This window comes from Choloepus didactylus, chromosome 7, assembly GCF_015220235.1.
Source record: "Choloepus didactylus isolate mChoDid1 chromosome 7, mChoDid1.pri, whole genome shotgun sequence".
In the NCBI taxonomy this organism is placed as follows: Eukaryota; Metazoa; Chordata; class Mammalia; order Pilosa; family Megalonychidae; genus Choloepus; species Choloepus didactylus.
The window spans coordinates 64,456,787-64,477,284 of NC_051313.1; the positions used below are offsets into that span (position 1 = coordinate 64,456,787).

The following is a 20,498-nucleotide window of genomic DNA, read 5'->3' on the forward strand; positions in this document are numbered from 1 at the left end:
TCTGAGAGTCATTTACAGAACGACGTTGCATCCTTGGGGCTTGAGATAGCAGGAGTCTAACCCTTCCTAAGGGCCTTTTCGGCAGCGCTTTCCTCTCCAAATGCTGGGGTGAGTTCTCCAACATATCCACACACTGGGAAGACCACCTTCTTGACTCCTCTCTCCTCAAACATCGGGGCAGCACCTGGATTCCCTTCCATCTCCGGGGCACACACTCAACCCCTTCAGAACAGTGTGGTGGCAGCCAGGCTCTCCCCGAATCCCTGGGAATGTGCTCCACCCTCTTTGGTGCTTGGGGTGGCAGAACACTTCCTGAGCATCGAGGTGGAAGGCCCGCCCTCGACCTCCAGGGCAAACTCACCCTTTCCATGCATGTGGGCCACTCTGCTCTCCGAGTCCGAGACCTCTTGACTCCAGACCTCAACCTCCACGGCTCTGTTTTTGAAGAAATTTTTCCTTCAATTTGTTCCTTGTCTGTCTCCTCCAGTCCAGACCAGCAACGGCTCTGTCTATAAACATCTCACAAAAATTCTGTTGGCTTTGCATTAAGCACACAGGGGTCAAAGTTGTCAGAAAATAGGATTTTCCACAAATCCTTTCTGCTTAACTCTTTTTCCAACCTTGGCTTGCTGGGTTCCATGTTTGGTTACATCCTCACGTTGGGCTGTAGCTTCTGGGATTCCACCCCTTGGAAGCTCATAATTTTCTAAGCCATCAGCTTCTGTCTTCTTTGAACCCAAGAGTTCAGTTATAAGTTTATCTCTCTCTGCTCGCATTTTACTATAAGCTGCAAGGAGAAGCCAGGGTACATCCTCCACATGTAGTCTGAAGATCTCTTCAGCTAAGTATTCCAGGTTGTTGCTTTCAAATTCTTCCTTCCGTCTAACACCAGGACTCAATTTTGCCAAATTCTCTGCCACTTTAAAACAAGGATCGCCTTTCTTCCAGTTCACAACAACAGATTCATCATTTCTGCTCAAGGCCTCATCAGAAGTATCTTTAAGAGTCCATAGTTCCACAGTCTCTTCAAAGCAATTTAGGCCTTTTTTATCGAGCTCCTCACAATTCTTCCAGAATCTTCCCCTTATCCATTTAAAAAGCCATTCCAACATGTTTGGCATTTGCAAACTCAGCAGCAAAAGCACCCCACTTCTCTGGTACGAAAATCTGTTCTAGTTTGCTAATGCTGCCAGAATGCAAAACACCAGAGATGGATTGGCTTTTACAAAAGGAGGTTTATTTGGTTACACAGTTACAGTCTTAAGGCCATAAAGTGTCCAAGGTAACACATCAGCAATCGGGTACCTTCACTGGAGGGTGGCCAATGGTGTCCAGAAACCTCTGTTAGCTGGGAAGGCACGTGGCTGGTGTCTGCTCCAAAGTTCTGGTTTCAAAATGGCTTTCTCCCAGGACGTTCCTCTCTAGGCTGCAGTTCCTCAAAAATGTCACTCTTAGTTGCATTTGGGATATTTGCCCTCTCTCAGCTTCTCTGGAGCAAGAGTCTGCTTTCAACAGCCGTCTTCAAACTGTCTCTCATCTGCAGCTACTGTGCTTTCTTCAACATGTCCCTCTTGGCTGTAGCTCCTCTTCAAAACATCACTCACAGCTGCACTGAGTTTCCTCTGCCCATCAGCTTATTTACATGGCTCCATTGATCAAGGTCCACCCTAAATGGGTGGGGCCATGCCTCCATGGAAATACCAGTCAGAGTCATCACCCACAGCTGGATGGGGCACATCTCCAAAGAAACACTCAAAGAAATCTAATCAAAACTGATAACATCTGCCCACACAAGATTACATCAAAGATAATGGCATTTGGGGGACACAATACATTCAAACCAGCACATTCCACCCCCTGGACCCCAAAATGACATTATCTTTCCATATACAAGATACATTCACCCCACAATATCACAGAAACTTAAATCATGTCAGTAACAATAGTTAAGTAGAAAATTCCGTCAAAATCAATTATAGGCGTGGTCAGTCCTAAGGCATAATTTTCCTTTAGCTGTGGATCTGTGAACTTAGAACAAGTTATATGCTTCCAATATACAAAGGAGGGACATTCATAGGATAAACATTCCCATTGCCATAAGGAGAAACAGTAAGGAAAACAGAGTTAACAGGATCAAAACAGTTCCTAAAACCCGCAGGACAAACTCCATTAGATTTCAAAGTCTGAGAGTCATTTACAGAACGACGTTGCATCCTTGGGGCTTGAGATAGCAGGAGTCTAACCCTTCCTAAGGGCCTTTTCGGCAGCGCTTTCCTCTCCAAATGCTGGGGTGAGTTCTCCAACATATCCACACACTGGGAAGACCACCTTCTTGACTCCTCTCTCCTCAAACATCGGGGCAGCACCTGGATTCCCTTCCATCTCCGGGGCACACACTCAACCCCTTCAGAACAGTGTGGTGGCAGCCAGGCTCTCCCCGAATCCCTGGGAATGTGCTCCACCCTCTTTGGTGCTTGGGGTGGCAGAACACTTCCTGAGCATCGAGGTGGAAGGCCCGCCCTCGACCTCCAGGGCAAACTCACCCTTTCCATGCATGTGGGCCACTCTGCTCTCCGAGTCCGAGACCTCTTGACTCCAGACCTCAACCTCCACGGCTCTGTTTTTGAAGAAATTTTTCCTTCAATTTGTTCCTTGTCTGTCTCCTCCAGTCCAGACCAGCAACGGCTCTGTCTATAAACATCTCACAAAAATTCTGTTGGCTTTGCATTAAGCACACAGGGGTCAAAGTTGTCAGAAAATAGGATTTTCCACAAATCCTTTCTGCTTAACTCTTTTTCCAACCTTGGCTTGCTGGGTTCCATGTTTGGTTACATCCTCACGTTGGGCTGTAGCTTCTGGGATTCCACCCCTTGGAAGCTCATAATTTTCTAAGCCATCAGCTTCTGTCTTCTTTGAACCCAAGAGTTCAGTTATAAGTTTATCTCTCTCTGCTCGCATTTTACTATAAGCTGCAAGGAGAAGCCAGGGTACATCCTCCACATGTAGTCTGAAGATCTCTTCAGCTAAGTATTCCAGGTTGTTGCTTTCAAATTCTTCCTTCCGTCTAACACCAGGACTCAATTTTGCCAAATTCTCTGCCACTTTAAAACAAGGATCGCCTTTCTTCCAGTTCACAACAACAGATTCATCATTTCTGCTCAAGGCCTCATCAGAAGTATCTTTAAGAGTCCATAGTTCCACAGTCTCTTCAAAGCAATTTAGGCCTTTTTTATCGAGCTCCTCACAATTCTTCCAGAATCTTCCCCTTATCCATTTAAAAAGCCATTCCAACATGTTTGGCATTTGCAAACTCAGCAGCAAAAGCACCCCACTTCTCTGGTACGAAAATCTGTTCTAGTTTGCTAATGCTGCCAGAATGCAAAACACCAGAGATGGATTGGCTTTTACAAAAGGAGGTTTATTTGGTTACACAGTTACAGTCTTAAGGCCATAAAGTGTCCAAGGTAATACATCAGCAATCGGGTACCTTCACTGGAGGGTGGCCAATGGTGTCCAGAAACCTCTGTTAGCTGGGAAGGCACGTGGCTGGTGTCTGCTCCAAAGTTCTGGTTTCAAAATGGCTTTCTCCCAGGACGTTCCTCTCTAGGCTGCAGTTCCTCAAAAATGTCACTCTTAGTTGCATTTGGGATATTTGCCCTCTCTCAGCTTCTCTGGAGCAAGAGTCTGCTTTCAACAGCCGTCTTCAAACTGTCTCTCATCTGCAGCTACTGTGCTTTCTTCAACATGTCCCTCTTGGCTGTAGCTCCTCTTCAAAACATCACTCACAGCTGCACTGAGTTTCCTCTGCCCATCAGCTTATTTACATGGCTCCATTGATCAAGGTCCACCCTAAATGGGTGGGGCCATGCCTCCATGGAAATACCAGTCAGAGTCATCACCCACAGCTGGATGGGGCACATCTCCAAAGAAACACTCAAAGAAATCTAATCAAAACTGATAACATCTGCCCACACAAGATTACATCAAAGATAATGGCATTTGGGGGACACAATACATTCAAACCAGCACATTCCACCCCCTGGACCCCAAAATGACATTATCTTTCCATATACAAGATACATTCACCCCACAATATCACAGAAACTTAAATCATGTCAGTAACAATAGTTAAGTAGAAAATTCCGTCAAAATCAATTATAGGCGTGGTCAGTCCTAAGGCATAATTTTCCTTTAGCTGTGGATCTGTGAACTTAGAACAAGTTATATGCTTCCAATATACAAAGGAGGGACATTCATAGGATAAACATTCCCATTGCCATAAGGAGAAACAGTAAGGAAAACAGAGTTAACAGGATCAAAACAGTTCCTAAAACCCGCAGGACAAACTCCATTAGATTTCAAAGTCTGAGAGTCATTTACAGAACGACGTTGCATCCTTGGGGCTTGAGATAGCAGGAGTCTAACCCTTCCTAAGGGCCTTTTCGGCAGCGCTTTCCTCTCCAAATGCTGGGGTGAGTTCTCCAACATATCCACACACTGGGAAGACCACCTTCTTGACTCCTCTCTCCTCAAACATCGGGGCAGCACCTGGATTCCCTTCCATCTCCGGGGCACACACTCAACCCCTTCAGAACAGTGTGGTGGCAGCCAGGCTCTCCCCGAATCCCTGGGAATGTGCTCCACCCTCTTTGGTGCTTGGGGTGGCAGAACACTTCCTGAGCATCGAGGTGGAAGGCCCGCCCTCGACCTCCAGGGCAAACTCACCCTTTCCATGCATGTGGGCCACTCTGCTCTCCGAGTCCGAGACCTCTTGACTCCAGACCTCAACCTCCACGGCTCTGTTTTTGAAGAAATTTTTCCTTCAATTTGTTCCTTGTCTGTCTCCTCCAGTCCAGACCAGCAACGGCTCTGTCTATAAACATCTCACAAAAATTCTGTTGGCTTTGCATTAAGCACACAGGGGTCAAAGTTGTCAGAAAATAGGATTTTCCACAAATCCTTTCTGCTTAACTCTTTTTCCAACCTTGGCTTGCTGGGTTCCATGTTTGGTTACATCCTCACGTTGGGCTGTAGCTTCTGGGATTCCACCCCTTGGAAGCTCATAATTTTCTAAGCCATCAGCTTCTGTCTTCTTTGAACCCAAGAGTTCAGTTATAAGTTTATCTCTCTCTGCTCGCATTTTACTATAAGCTGCAAGGAGAAGCCAGGGTACATCCTCCACATGTAGTCTGAAGATCTCTTCAGCTAAGTATTCCAGGTTGTTGCTTTCAAATTCTTCCTTCCGTCTAACACCAGGACTCAATTTTGCCAAATTCTCTGCCACTTTAAAACAAGGATCGCCTTTCTTCCAGTTCACAACAACAGATTCATCATTTCTGCTCAAGGCCTCATCAGAAGTATCTTTAAGAGTCCATAGTTCCACAGTCTCTTCAAAGCAATTTAGGCCTTTTTTATCGAGCTCCTCACAATTCTTCCAGAATCTTCCCCTTATCCATTTAGAAAGCCATTCCAACATGTTTGGCATTTGCAAACTCAGCAGCAAAAGCACCCCACTTCTCTGGTACGAAAATCTGTTCTAGTTTGCTAATGCTGCCAGAATGCAAAACACCAGAGATGGATTGGCTTTTACAAAAGGAGGTTTATTTGGTTACACAGTTACAGTCTTAAGGCCATAAAGTGTCCAAGGTAACACATCAGCAATCGGGTACCTTCACTGGAGGGTGGCCAATGGTGTCCAGAAACCTCTGTTAGCTGGGAAGGCACGTGGCTGGTGTCTGCTCCAAAGTTCTGGTTTCAAAATGGCTTTCTCCCAGGACGTTCCTCTCTAGGCTGCAGTTCCTCAAAAATGTCACTCTTAGTTGCACTTGGGATATTTGCCCTCTCTCAGCTTCTCTGGAGCAAGAGTCTGCTTTCAACGGCCGTCTTCAAATTGTCTCTCATCTGCAGCTCCTGTGCTTTCTTCAAAGTGTCCCTCTTGGCTGTAGCTCCTCTTCAAAACATCACTCACAGCTGCACTGAGTTTCCTCTGCCCATCAGCTCATTTATATGGCTCCACTGATTGAGGTCCACCCTAAATGGGTGGGGCCTTGCCTCCATGGAACTATCCAATCAGAGTCATCACCCGCAACTGGGTGGGGCACGTCTCCAAAGAAACACTCAAAAAAATCTAATCAACACATAACATCTGCCCACACAAGATTACATCAAAGATAATGGCTTTGGGGGACACAATACATTCAAACAGGCACAGGTGTGAATCATAGAACTCATTCTCAAGGGCAAGGGAAAGTTGAACATGAGAGGTGGCTTACAGCAGTGCCTCTCAGACTTCCAAGTGCTGGTGAATCATCTGGGGACTTTGTTAAAATTCATATTCTGATTCAGTAGGTCTAGACTAGATTCTGAGATTCTGCAATTCTAACAAGCTCCAAGAGGATGCTGAAGCTGTTGTCTATTGACCACACTTTGAGTAGCAAGGGAGGGAACTCCATATGAGACAAAGAGATGGAAGAGGAATGATTTCTTTTGATTGAAAGAGATGGCTGAGAATGACTGCGGTGTGAATCCACTTACATTTCTGAAAGGTACCTCTACAGAAGCATTTAAAAGTGCATAAATATTTTCCAAGCAGGTATTTTATGTATTTATCTACTTAGCCAAATACAGTTCATTGAGATGAAGTGTATAGATGAGAGATTTTCTGTAAATCCAAGTAACACCTACAAATCTGCCTGGGTGTTCTATGAAAAGAAACTTTTGGCTGCTAGAATACTGTCTCAGGAGTTAAATAAATAGAATTTTCCCTAAAGCATTTTCCTATTCTAAATAGGCTTTTTATAAATTGAGAAGTTTTTAAATATTTTAGATATGAAATACTGGCTTGTCTGGCTTATTTTTTTCCTTAGGCCTTATCACCATCTGACATATTACATGTTTTCATATTATTTACCTAACTCTACTAAAATACATGCCTTTTAAAAGCAGCGGGTTTCATCTGTTTTGTTCACTGCTGTATCCACAGCATCTATAATAATGCCCGGCACACAGTCATCATGAAAAAAATAATTTGTTAAATGAACAAATATACAATTTATAAAATACTTCTTCAAATAATAGAGTGCAAGAATATTAATTAGTAAAACTGTCATTAAAATAATCATTCTCTACCAGCTGAAGATTTCTCAAGTAAGCAGGAAAAGAAAGATGCAAAACATAAATGACCAGTCACAGGTTTATTACATGAATTACTCTTATTTTGAGACTTTGGCCCACTAAGACATTAAGGTAAAAAACAGGTTTAAAACCATCTCAAATAAAAACAGTTCAGGATACTTTTTGACAAAAAAAAAATCATTGTGATCTGGATGTGCATAGATTTTCTGTCTTTGCATGCTCTAGTTATTGTCCTCCCATTACTGTCCTTTTTTCCACCTCTTTTATCAGTTGAACATTGTCTTTCCCACAAAGCCAATACCTCTTTTCTCTAAGACATGACATACAATTTGGAGAAATGTAGAATTTAGCATAGACTATGAAAAATAAGCAAATTTCTTGATAGATTTGCCAACACAGTATGTGGGAAGACATCTGTGATATGAAACGGAAGATCTTTCATCTCCTGAACATCTGTGAGATAGAGAAAATTTTACTTTGGTGAAAGTAGCTTATGTGCCAACATGTACAGGGATCTGGCTTAAATAAGATTTAGAGGTTATGAACCGAAAATATCTTACCTTGTAAAGGCAATCACTCTGAATTTTGTATATAAATTATAGTTAGAAACAGATATCATTGAAAGATGAATGAGATACACAAATTACAAATTAAAAAAAAGGTCTACCCAGAACCCATGAATCTCGAAGACAACTGTATAAAAATGTAGCTTATGAGGAGTGACAATGGGATTGGGAAAGCCATAAGGACCACACTCCCCTTTGTCTAGTTTATGGATGGATGAGTAGAAAAATAGGGGAAGGAAACAAACAAACAAACAGACAAAGGTACCCAGTGTTCTTTTTTACTTCAATTGCTCTTTTTCACTTTAATTATTATTCTTGTTATTTTCGTGTGTGTGCTAATGAAGGTGTCAGGGATTGATTTAGGTGATGAATGTACAACTATGTAATGGTACTGTGAACAATCGAATGTACGATTTGTTTTGTATGACTGCGTGGTATGTGAATATATCTCAATAAAATGAAGATTAAAAAAAAAAAAAAAAGGTCTATACTATCTCTTTAATCTTCCCTTTTCACCCCAAATTACAATATGGATTTCTATGCTCTCTGCTACTTACCACATGTAACGGTGCACATTCCAAATTCTACTTCTTTGATTATTGTCGTATTTGTACCTAAACATAAAGTGCAACAATAGATTATTTAATCATATGAAACTTTTTCTAAGTGCAAATCTCTTATTTGGGCATGGGGGATAAAGTATTCATCACATGGACAGCAGAAAGTTTTCAAGTTTTTTTTTATATAAACCAGAGAAGAGGTGTCTTTCTTAGTACATATTCTGATCTTATTTAAACCAAAAGAAGCCTTAACCTTTAAAGAAATACATTAAATTAGAAAATAACCTGTAAACAAGGCTTATACTTATAAACTTTGTATATAGCAACTTGAAACATTTTTTTCATCAGTTAGCACATGGTGAGTTAAAATTGTATAGAAGTCAGAAAAGCACAAAAAGGTCTGCCAATCGAAAGGCCCAATTATCTCTATTCTCTATTTTCCAAATAATTTGGGATAAAATTTCCATCCAAAAAGAAGTCATGGTTTCATACTAAGTGTTCATTAAAATTATATAAGGCATACTAGATTAGTTCTATTCATTTCCCAGTTTAAGTTGGTAAATTCAAAAATTTTGAAGAATTTATTTCAACACCCAATTTAGCAGGATTACCTAGGAATATACAAATACTTGAGAGTTAATTATTATTGGTTCTAAATTACATAATAAGATTTTCTTATTCTAATTGTTCAGCAATTTGGCATGAATTTCCATAGCTCAGATTAGCACTAAAATCTGAATAGAAAAAATATATAAAACGGGGTGTTGGAAGATAAATTTTAAAAGCAATTTGCTAAAGCTATGTTCACATTTACCTCGGAGCAACAGTATTACAGGGGAAAACACATTGTACTTGAAGTCCAAAGATCTGCTTCTACCACAAATTAACTATTTTAGTTTGTACAAATTATTTAAACTCTCTCAGGCCTAGTTAACCCTTATGTAAGGGAACTTACCTCATTTCATTATAAGAAATTAAGTGAGATAATGTGTGTGAAAGCATTCTGCAAATTGCTTAACACTATAAACATGCTTAACATATCATTACCCAATTCAAACTCATACATTACTTCTTGATTTCATTTAATACTACACAAGGTCTTTTTTCTTGCTATTTTGATTGCTGTAAAACCTCAATATTTTCATAAGTACTTCTATTCTGCACATAACAAGCACCAAATATAGCACCTTGAGTACATAGCAGGCACTTGATGCTAAGTAAATCAATGATTGAATTAGTTAAATAAATGATTATACTATCACAATGATCAGTTCTGAATTGACATTTCTGTGTTTGAAATGCTTGGTTACTTTCTACTGGCACATTATGAGATATAACCCTACTCTGGGAAAGTTACTTAATTTCCTCTTGCTTCAGTTTTCTTATAGAAAAAGAAAAGTGAGAAGATTGAATCCAATGGTCTCTAAAGTCCTTTTGGCTTCAACGTTCTTTCATGTCTTAAGGTCATTCAACAACTTTATGGTTAGGAATCCTACAGTGGTAGAGCAGGGAAATTATGTTTCTGAACTTCAGTGTGGCATTTGTCAAAACTTCCCATTATATACCCACGAGTAAAAAGAAAAATAATGGTCTGAATGTCATTGAAGTTAGATGTGTAGCTGGTTAAATAATGGTCTGGATGTCACTGAAGTTAGATGTGCAGCTGGTTAAACCTAGAGATGATAATTAATTGATGTCAATGTGGAAGGAGTTAAGTGTCATGGGGCTCTGTCCTGTTCAACATTTTTATTAATGACCTGGATAGGAACATTGATATCATGCTGACTTAATTCAGGGATTTTGCAAAGCTAGGAAGGACAGCTGATAAGTGTGATGATAAATCTGGATCTAAAAAGGCTGGAGAAATGGGCAACTCTAACAAAATGAAACCTAAAAGGAATAAATATTAAGTCCTATATGTAAAACTGAAAAGCCAACTGTTCAAAAATACAGTATGCGTTGACTTGGTTTGAAAGAAGAACAGGTAAAAGTGAGTGAAGAAGTATAAGTAAAAATGAACCAGTGAGGTCAACAGGGGTCAAGAGTGTGATGAGGCTTCCCTATAAATCGACTGGGTCCTAGACTCTGCTGATAAAAGCCTGGCATCCACAACAATGCAGATAATGACCCTGCTCTTTTTTGTTCTGGCCAGATCATGGAATGTTCTTTCCCATTCTGGAAAGCACATTTTAAGTGTTTACCATCAGGGTCTACCTTTAATTGTTGGGGTTTTTTTTCAAGTTTGATTTGGAAGGATTAATATTTCATGACTTTTATTCTTTCTTAGAGATCTTCCAATGAAAAAGAGAGTATGTGGCTATTATTTTTATAGAATATAACTCATTCTTACAGTCACTATATAGGTCTATTGGACCCTTTTATAAATCTAAGATACATAATAAGATCTTAGTGCTTGTGATTTGTCCTCTATCCTGAAACATTTTGCTATTACATCATCCATAATGGTATTATTTCATCAGTATTCATCAATTTTCCCAACTATTTTTTAAAAAGACTAAAACATAAGAAAATGGAGGAATGACTGGAGTTTCCAAGAAGGATGATGCAATCATGAAAGAAATCATATACATATATATGATGCCGAAGTACTACATCATCTAGAGGAAATCTAGACTTCTTGTAGTCTATTATTCTATTTTTGCTTTCATTGAACACAGTTGAGAACTCAGAATTTTTCTTTTTTTTCCCATAATAGCAAAAAGAAGAAAATTGACAAAGACATTTTGATTGGGTGAATCAGAAGATGAACACAGACAGATAAAAGCATTTTAGATGCTAATCATGGTGAAATTGATTGTATAAGCAAAATTTCAGATGGTGAAAGGTGATGATGTCTTAGGTGAATATCCTGGATGAATTTTCTCTGACTCAGGAATCAATAAGTGAACATTATCTAAGTACGAAAGGGATATACGACATCCTGATCCCATTAGTCTTTCAACAGGAAGAACTTCATCCTGAAATGTTATGACAAGAATCTGTAACATACTAAAAAGATATGGAGAGCATTCTTTCCTTTTATGATATTTATGCATCATAATTTACTTGATGAGGTCTGTAAATGGACAAATGATGTTGGCAGGTGTGTATTACAAGGTAACTGGAAGGAAATAGATGATGTGCAGATGAATACAATTTATTGGACAAATCATTCTATTTGGTGTTTATAACTAAAAATGAAATTGTTTTACAATTATGGAACAAAGAAGATGGCATCACTCTTTTCAGCAAAATTATGAACCTTCAAAATTTTCAAAAGTATTGTCTTTACAATAGAAGTGCAAAAAATACCTGAAGTAATGATAAACTAGACTCTATTAAAAATGTATTTGAAATCTGGAACCAGTATTTACAACATGGATACATGCCAGAATCATGCATAACAGTTGATGAGTAGTTAATTGCATTCAAAGGAATAAGTCCATTTGGGTTACATATACCTTCAAACCCAGCAAATGTGGAGTAAAAACTTGGTGTTTTCCATGTCTAGATTCTTACTAAAGTTTGTAATAAAGTTGTTTTCACTATCCCTTTATTCTAACTTTTGTAAATTAATTGTAAAAGGACCGAAAATATTAAAAAAATAGAAAGGGTCCATTGGTAATTATGGTTTTATGTTATACACGGAGGGTTAAGAAGGGCTTTGCTAAATTTTAATAATGGCTCTGGAATTTTTTAGTTCTTAGGTCATTCAGATTGTTGAAGTTCTGGATTCTCACACTCCCAAGGAAAAAGCACGTATGCATGAAATTTTATACATAAAATTCCAGGAGGAATTCTATATATGAAATTTTATATATGAATTTTACATATGAATTTTATACATGTAATTTTATATATAAAATTTCAGGAGGTTCATCATTGTTCCCGTTTCACAGATGAGGAAAGTGAGAGGCAGAGAGATTAATTTGCCCATATTTGAATTTGAATCCAAGTCATTCTGACTCATTACCCAGGTTTAGTTTAAACTCCACTTAGCATTTTATAGCTAGAATTATCCCTCTACAAGGTTAATACTAAAATTAATTCAATTACTTAAAAAATTAGAGTGAAGCAGTAGCCATTATGCTTTCTAATATGTTCTTTTCTTCTTTAGTCAATTTTCATTTTCACATTCTTTCAAGCTCTCTGCAATGTAATGTTATCAAGGCAGTGCCAACCTTGATCCCACCATTAACCTCAGATAGTCAATTTCTTTCTGACTCTGTGGGTCACTATCTGTCACCAGGAAATAAAAGCTGATAAATACGGGACACATTCTACATGTATAGACTGAGATGACATGAGAATGCTAAGGATATTAGAAAAACCTCAGCTGGGTCATTTATGGGGAAAGGAAATCATCCTCCTTTACAAGGCTGCAAACTTGTAACTTACCTTTTACCCACCAGCATGTGAATTACTAATCAATACAGCATGTACACGAGCTTTTAAAGTTTTAATGCTTAATGAGCCAACAGAATAAGGCAAATTTATGTCCCAAACACAAGCTCACTCTCCTCTGTTTAACACGTATAATCTAATAAAGCCATTAGTTTGTTCCCTTGATAGGTGTTTTCTACTGTCACCGTTCCTCTATGGTTCAACGTGTTCAAATAAAATGCCAGGGTGAGGCAGTTTGTCAGCATATTGGTCTATCTAGAGGTGTCATAGTCAGAGGCATTCTGAATTTCACCGAGTCACATCTCAAAATGCAAATGTGGAGAGGATGAGGACCTCAAATAATTTAGAACTTAAAATGAAAACTACAATGGAAAGGAAAAATCAACTTCAATGAGTGTCAAAATGATTCCCCTTGGTGGGGAGGCTCCCTCCCTCTTTCCTTCAACTTAAAAAAAAAAAAAAGCACCTTTTTCCATGTACAGAGCGTATTTGGCAGAATTTCTGTGGCAATTGCTTTACATGTGCTTATTTGTTTATCTTACTGCGGCCTTGGACAATTAGCACATCTTTCTCCAAGGCCATTAGGTGTGCGAAATGCACAAATTCAGGGTTGATGTAAGCGAGAGACCTCTACAGATATTGACAAGGATCATTCTTATTTTTCTCGGGCAAAGGGCGGGGCTTGCCCTCAACAGGGGCGTCGGGGTCCCGGGACTCAGCAGTAGCCTCAAGAGAGTCAACCCGGGGCTTGGGCACAGGGAAGGGCAACCAAGCAGCCTCCCACCCTCACCATCCTCCTCGGTATCCGACGCGCCCTCGGCCTCGGCGTCGTTCTCGTTTTCGGCATCTTCATCGCTCTCGCTGTCGCGGCTCAGGCCGGAATCCTGGAGGTAGGAGCCGTTCTTCCCGCCAACAGACTGGAGGCCGGCCAGGAGCAGCCAGCCGACGGTCAGCAACAGCCCGGAGGAGGAGCCTGCGCTCCTGGGGCTCATCGTTCCCCGCCCCGACGGCCGCCCAAGGCGCAGTCCCAGCCGCCCGCCCCCGACGAAAGGTGCCTCGAAAAGAGGTGCCACGTCTCGCCCCAGCTGCCAGCCTCCGAACCCCGGAGCCGCGCCCGGGCAACCATTGAGGCGTCACCACTCGTCACTGCCCTCCGGCCGTAGAGTCTCGGCGCCCCGGGAACGCGCGCGAGGCAGGCGCGGCGGGATGCGGAGGCCCTGTGCGCCGGGCGCGGGCCCGGTGAGTCACGCACTCGAGCCGGCCGCTGCGGTTCCCCACGCGAGAGTAATTTCTCTTCCTGCAGCCGCCTTCCAGAGGTCCTCAACTGGGCTCTGAGTTCTTCAGTTAGCCCAGCAGCTCTGCCACCTTCTGTCCTTGATCTTTCTGGCGCACCGAGCTTTCTTCTACAAGTTACTCCTTTTTCACCTTCCTGTGTTTAATCTTATACAAACTAGATCCCCTCTCATATCAAGCATTCTTCATGTGACTTGGTTTCAAAATTCCTTATCCAGAATATCCAATTTGACATACATAAGTAAGGATTCATGATAGTCTTATTGTTAAGTATGGTACCCGAAACTAAATCCATATCTATAGGTGAAGTTGCTTCCTTTGGTCTTACTACCGTGGACAACAGCACAAGCATGTATGTATTCACATTTTTTGGTTTTGTGCTGCACCATCAGCTCCTTTTGGGGCTTCATTACAAAGCCAAGGTCAGCTAGATGGAGATGGAGTGAGGGGATGGGATACAACTGTTGTCTAGCTAGGTTTCCCCTATTCCATATTTAGATAGCTGATGGTTTGGGAAACAACTATGGGACTTAACCTTTATCACTGTTAATCTCCATCTTCTTGCTTTGGGCCTGTTTAAAGCCTTATGGAGATTCTTTTGAATCCAGCTTCTGTTGTCTAACATTAGATATTTCTCCCTGTTATGAGTGACTCCTTCAAGTCATTGGCAAAAATGAAGGAAAAAAAAAAGGGCAGTGGAACAAAGATAAGAGTCCTATGAGGTCATTCTGATCAACTAATCTACAAAGTGATTTAACCTAAGAATCAATTCTTTTACTCAGAAGGGCTTTTACTAAGGTGGAATCAGACTAAAAGCAAGAATACCTTGGTATTTCCACTTGAATCAGTAGGAAATCTTTGAGCCAAGTATAACTCCTCACTGCCTTCTTGACATTATTCAGTTTCAATGTGTCCAGTAATGTCATAGAAAGAAATGAAATACAATTAACTTCCTTTTCAAGCAGTCTGACCTAATTAATTCAGATTTCTTCTTGACAAATAGAATCATACATTTTTTGAGTCAGAAGCTTAACAAACACTAAGTAAGATAAATGGAAAAGAACCCACAGACACATCAGAGTAAGGTGCCAAAAGTCACAGACAATGAGAAAATTTTGAAAGCAGCAAGGGAAAAATGATTTGTCACTTACAAGGGAAACTTTATAAGATTAACAGCTGACTTCTCTTCAGAAACACTGGAGGCCAGAGGGCAGTGGGTTAATATAATGAAAAGGAAAAAAAACCTGTCAACCAAGAATTCTATATCCACCAAAGCTTTTGTTCAAAAATGAAGGCAAAACACAAACTTCCCCAGGTGAACAAAAAGTGAGAGAAACTTTTGCTAGAAGACCCACCTGTCGGAAATAAAGTGGTACCTGTAAGGGAATAAATGCTCTCTCGGTTCTGGAGGAGAAAAGAATTTATTTACAATCTTGCAAGATGGGGCGTCCAGCCAAACACATGGAAGACTGGCGCGCCAGAGGAAGAGAATGGCGATCTTTAAATCTCCTACTCCTAATTCGCAAGTCCCTCCCCTGTTTCCCCATTGACTGGGTACTACAGAGGTTACAGCCTATCCGAGAACACTAACTAATTCATCTTTTGAGATTTTAATTTGTACAGCCAATCCTAGAGAGCTAACTAGCTCATTATTGAGATTTTGAACTGATCAGCCTATCCCCCTCAAATTTTTATTTTTTTTGCTGTGAGTTCCCGCCTCTGATATTACCTCATATCTCTTTACATTCCAGTAACTATGGTTACTTTTCCATATAAGGAGCAGGCAGATTCTCTCTTCTCTTTGTCTGGGGCTTGTTTAAACTGGTTTTGCCTCCATTTCCCTTATTCCATGCTGTCTCTATGTGAAAACTAAACTTATCCCTTTCTTACACACCTTATAAGAAATGTTAAAGGAAGTTCATCAGGATAAATGAAAGTATCCCCAGATGGAAATTTGAAACCACGCAAACAAGCAGCACCAGTAAAGGAAATTATGTAATTATAATAGACACTATTAATGCATATTTTCCTCTTTCTTCCCTTAAACAATTAAAAAGCAATTGTGTGTGTGTGTGTGTGTGTATATATATATATACATATATATATATATATATATATATACAAACATATATATGGTAAGTTGCTGGGTAAGTTGTAGAGTTCTTCAGAGTATTCCCTTATCATTTTGATGTCTGGAGTGATATCCCCTGTTTCATTCCTGATACTGGTCATTTGTGTCTTCTATTTTATTCTCTGTCATTTTGCTGGAGGTTTGTCACTTTTATTAATCTTTTCAGAGTGAGTTTTTTGTTTCATTGTTTTTCTCTATTTTCTGTTTTCAATTTCATTGAGTTATGCTCTTACCTTTATTATTTATTTCCTTACGCTTGCTTCAGGCTCATTTTTCTCTTCATTTTCTAGGTTGTTAAGGTGGGAGCTTAGATTGATTTGAGACTTTTCCTCTTTTCTAATATAAGAATTTAGTGTTATAAGAGTCTCTCTCAGGTTCTTAAAGGAGATGGAGGGAGATTGGAATCAGATTCCAGTGAGCTCTCTGTAGCTTTATTGGACATATCCTATATACCCTGATTTAGAATAGATTTATTTTTTCTTAAAAAGTTTTTGTTTGACAGGCGGGGCAAGATGGCGGAGTGGTGAGGAGCAGAATTTCGTCTCTCCCGTAGAGCAGCTGGCAGTTACCCAAGAACTATATGAAACAGTGTTTTCGGGATCTCCAGTAACCAGTCACACATTGGACACAAGTTTGGAATTGGAGGAAAAGCGGAGATCGCAGCGAACATTGTAAGTTCCCCAGACCAAGGGTCTGGCGCCCCTCCCCACCCAGACCTCACAGACTGTCTTGCTGCTGGCTCCGTGAAAGGGGGGAAAAAAAAAACAAAAAACAGCAATCTGCTGAGGGCAAGAAGGGAGGCTCAAACCAGCCTCAACTGCAGAATTAATTAACAAATTAATTAACTAACTTTGGGAGCTGGGGTGCTAAAGAAGGGTTGGGCTCCAAGAAGTGGGGGCACATAAAAGCGGGCACCCATTCCCAGACTCCAAAAAAGCCATTTTTTTTTCCCTTACATTTTGTCCCTTCTGGCTTCTCGCTGATCCCTTATCTTTTTGCATTTCAATAACCCCCGGCAGGGGTGGAACTGAAGCCCTTGGAGAGTAATTATCAGACAATAGCCCAAAGCATATCTTTAAATGCTCTATTCTGACACTGACAAAACTTCCAGGCTGGGGAAAAACGTTTAAAAGAGACTCTTTTTTTTTTTTTTTTTTTTTTTCCTTTTTTCTTTTTCTTGATTTCCTTTCTACTTTTTTTTTTTTTTTTTAATCTAAAAGTAATATATGTGGTTATTTTCTATCGGAAAGCCCAGGTTGAGGGACTAGGCTGGGCCTGAGGGGAGACAGAGTATCTACAGTGTCTTTGAATTCCCTATTCACTACTGAAGGCCTCCACCCCCGTCTTTAATTGGCAACTCAGGCTGACCAAGGAATCTACCTGGAGAGGCCCCAAAGAGGAGAGAGGAGAAGGGAATAGTGCCCCTGAGAGACAACTGGAATTCTGAGGATTGGGAGAGTGGAGGGAGGCCCAGCTCAACTGGCAGTCCTCCTTCTGGGAATTCAGACCCCAGGGGCTGGAATTCAAATTCCAGCTTCAGTCAGCCACGCCCCTGACAGGATCAGAGTCACCAGGAGAACTAAAGGCTCCATACCTCCTTACACTGGTGGGGGAGCTGCGGGCTGGCCAGCGCCACCTGCTGGACAGGAGAGGAAAAGCACCAATTCTAAAAGCCTCATAGGAGGGTCTCATTCTCAGGAAAACTCCATACCCTCCCAATGAGACCTGGGCCTCACTAGACTGGGAAAATCTGACTAGGGTCGACCACATCTGAGGAGACCCACTCACAAAAAGGTTACATAGAGGCAGAGCAAGAAACAGAAAAAACAAGAGGGGAAGAATTCTGATCAACTAAATAGAACCTAAGTTAGAGGTCTAGAATAAGTCGAACTGAATAACAGAGGCCAGAAAACAAAGCCAACCAACAAGAAAACCACTACGTAAAAGAGAGAAAACAAGCTCCAAAATAAACTAATCAAGAGAATCAGATGCCTAGACAACTTAAGATAACAAGCCATACCAGGAAACACGAAAACATGGACCAGACAAAGGAACAAACTAATAGCTCAGCTGAGACACAGGAGTGGAGGCAACTAATGTTAAATAAATTTGATGAAATGAAGGAAGATATACCAAAAGAGCTGAAGGATATAAAGAAGACACTGGCTGACCATAAAGAAGAATTCATAAACTTAAAAAAACAAATGGCAGAACTCATGGGAATGAAGGCCACAATGGAGGAGATGAAAAACACAACGGAGGGACACAACAGTAGATTTGAACAGGCAGAAGAAAGGATCAGTGAACTGGAAGACAGGTCATTCGAATTCATACACACAAAAGAACAGATGGTGAAAAAAACGGAAAAATATGAGCAGGGTCTTAGGGAGCTGAGTGACAACATGAAACGCACAAATATACGTGTTATGGGTATCTCAGAAGGAGAAGAGAGGGGAAAAGGGGCAGAAAGAGTAATAGAAGACATATTCACTGAAAATTTCCCAACTCTTATAAAAGACGGAAAATTAGAGATTCAAGAAGTACAACGTACCCCAAATAGAATAGATCCCAATAGACCTACTCCAAGATACTTACTGGTCAGATTGTCCAATGTCAAAGACAAAGAGAGGATTCTGAAAGCAGCAAGAGAAAAGCAATCCATCACGTACAAGGGAAAGTCAATAAGACTATGTACAGATTTCTCTGCAGAAACCATGGAGGCAAGAAGACAGTGGCATGATATATTTAAGATACTGAAAGAGAAAAACTGCCAACCAAGAGTTCTATATCCAGCAAAACTTTCCTTCAAAAATGAGGGAGAGATTAAAACATATTCAGACAGACAGACACTGAGAGAGTTTGTGAATAAGAGACCGGCACTACAAGAAATACTAAAGGGAGTGCTACAGGCTGATAGGAAAAGACAGGAAAGAGAGAGTTGGAGAAGAGTGCAGAAATGAAGATTATCAGGAAAGGTAAAAGGAGAGGAAAAAATAAGATGTAACATATAAATTCCAAAAAACAAAATGGTAGTAGAAAGTACTGCCCTTACGGTAATAACACTAAATGTAAATGGATTAAACTCCCCAATAAAAAGACACAGACTGGCAGAATGGATTAAAAAACAGGACCCATCTATATGCTGTCTACAAGAAACTCACTTTAGACACAAGGACAAACATAGACTGAAAGTGAAAGGTTTGAAAAAGATATTTCATGCAAACAACAACCAGAAAAAAGCGGGAGTAGCTATATTAATATCAGACAAGTTAGACTTCAAAAGTGAAACAATTAAAAGAGACAAACAAGGACACTATATATTAATAAAAGGGTCAATTCATCAAGAAAACATAACAGTCATAAATATTTATGCACCAAACCAGAATGCCCCAAAATTCATGAGGCAAACAATGCAATCACTGAAAGGAGAAATAGATACCTCTACAATAATAGTTGGAGACTTCAATACACCACTCTCATCAATGGATAGAACATCTAGACAGAGGATCACTAAACAAACACAGATGTTGAATTGTATGATAAATGAACTAGACTTGACAGACATTTATAGAACACTACATCCAACAACAGCAGGATACACTTTTTTCTCAAGTGCTCATGGAACATTCTCTAGGATAGGCCACATGTTGGGTCACAAAGCAAGTCTCAACAAATTTAAAAAATATTGATATTATACAAAACACTTTCTCAGACCACAATGGAATGAAGTTGGAAATAAATAAAAGGCAGAAGGTCAGAAAATCCACAAACATATGGAGGCTAAACAACACCCTCTTAGAAAACCAGTGGGTAAAGGAAGAAATTACAAGAGAAATTAGTAAATACCTCAAGGCAAATGACAATGAAAACACAACTTATCAAAACTTATGGGATGCAGCAAAGGCGGTGCTGAGAGGGAAATTTATTGCCCTAAATGCCTATATTAAAAGAGAAGAGAGAGCAAAAATTGAAGAGTTAACTGCTCACCTGGAGGAATTAGAGAAAGGACAGCAAACTAACCCCAAAGCAAGCAGAAGGGAAGAAATAACAAAGATTAGAGCAGAAATAAATGCAATTGAGAACAGGAAAACAATAGAGAGAATCAACAAAACCAGAAGTTGGTTCTTTGAGAAAATCAATAAAATCGATGGACCACTGGCTAGGCTAACAAAAAAAAAGAGAGAGCAGATGCAAATAAATGCAATCAGAAATGGGAAAGGAAATATAACTACCAACCCTGCAGAAATTAAGGAGATAATGAGAAGATACTATGAGCAACTATATGCTAATAAACTAGACAACTTAAATGAAATGGACAACTTCCTAGAAAAGCATAAACAACCAACATTAACTCAAGAAGAAATAGATGACCTCAACAAACCAATCACAAGTAAAGAGATTGAGTCAGTC

At 40.1% G+C, this 20,498-nt stretch overlaps 1 protein-coding gene across 2 annotated transcripts in view; it reads right to left on the reverse strand.

The window, feature by feature from the left end:
- The window catches only part of SPACA1 (sperm acrosome associated 1), a 122,395-nt gene that overhangs the window by 9,544 nt on the left and 92,353 nt on the right, over positions 1-20,498 (reverse strand). Inside the window, exons 1-2 of one of the 2 annotated variants that reach the window (XM_037843688.1) lie at positions 13,455-13,808; positions 8,258-8,314 (exon numbers count right to left, since the gene is read on the reverse strand). In XM_037843688.1, coding sequence (XP_037699616.1) covers positions 8,258-8,314; positions 13,455-13,656 — 259 coding nt within the window. In that variant the 5' untranslated portion in view covers positions 13,657-13,808. Of the gene's footprint in view, positions 1-8,257; positions 8,315-13,454; positions 13,809-20,498 lie in introns of those variants that run through there. The other variant, XM_037843687.1, reaches the window with a different exon arrangement.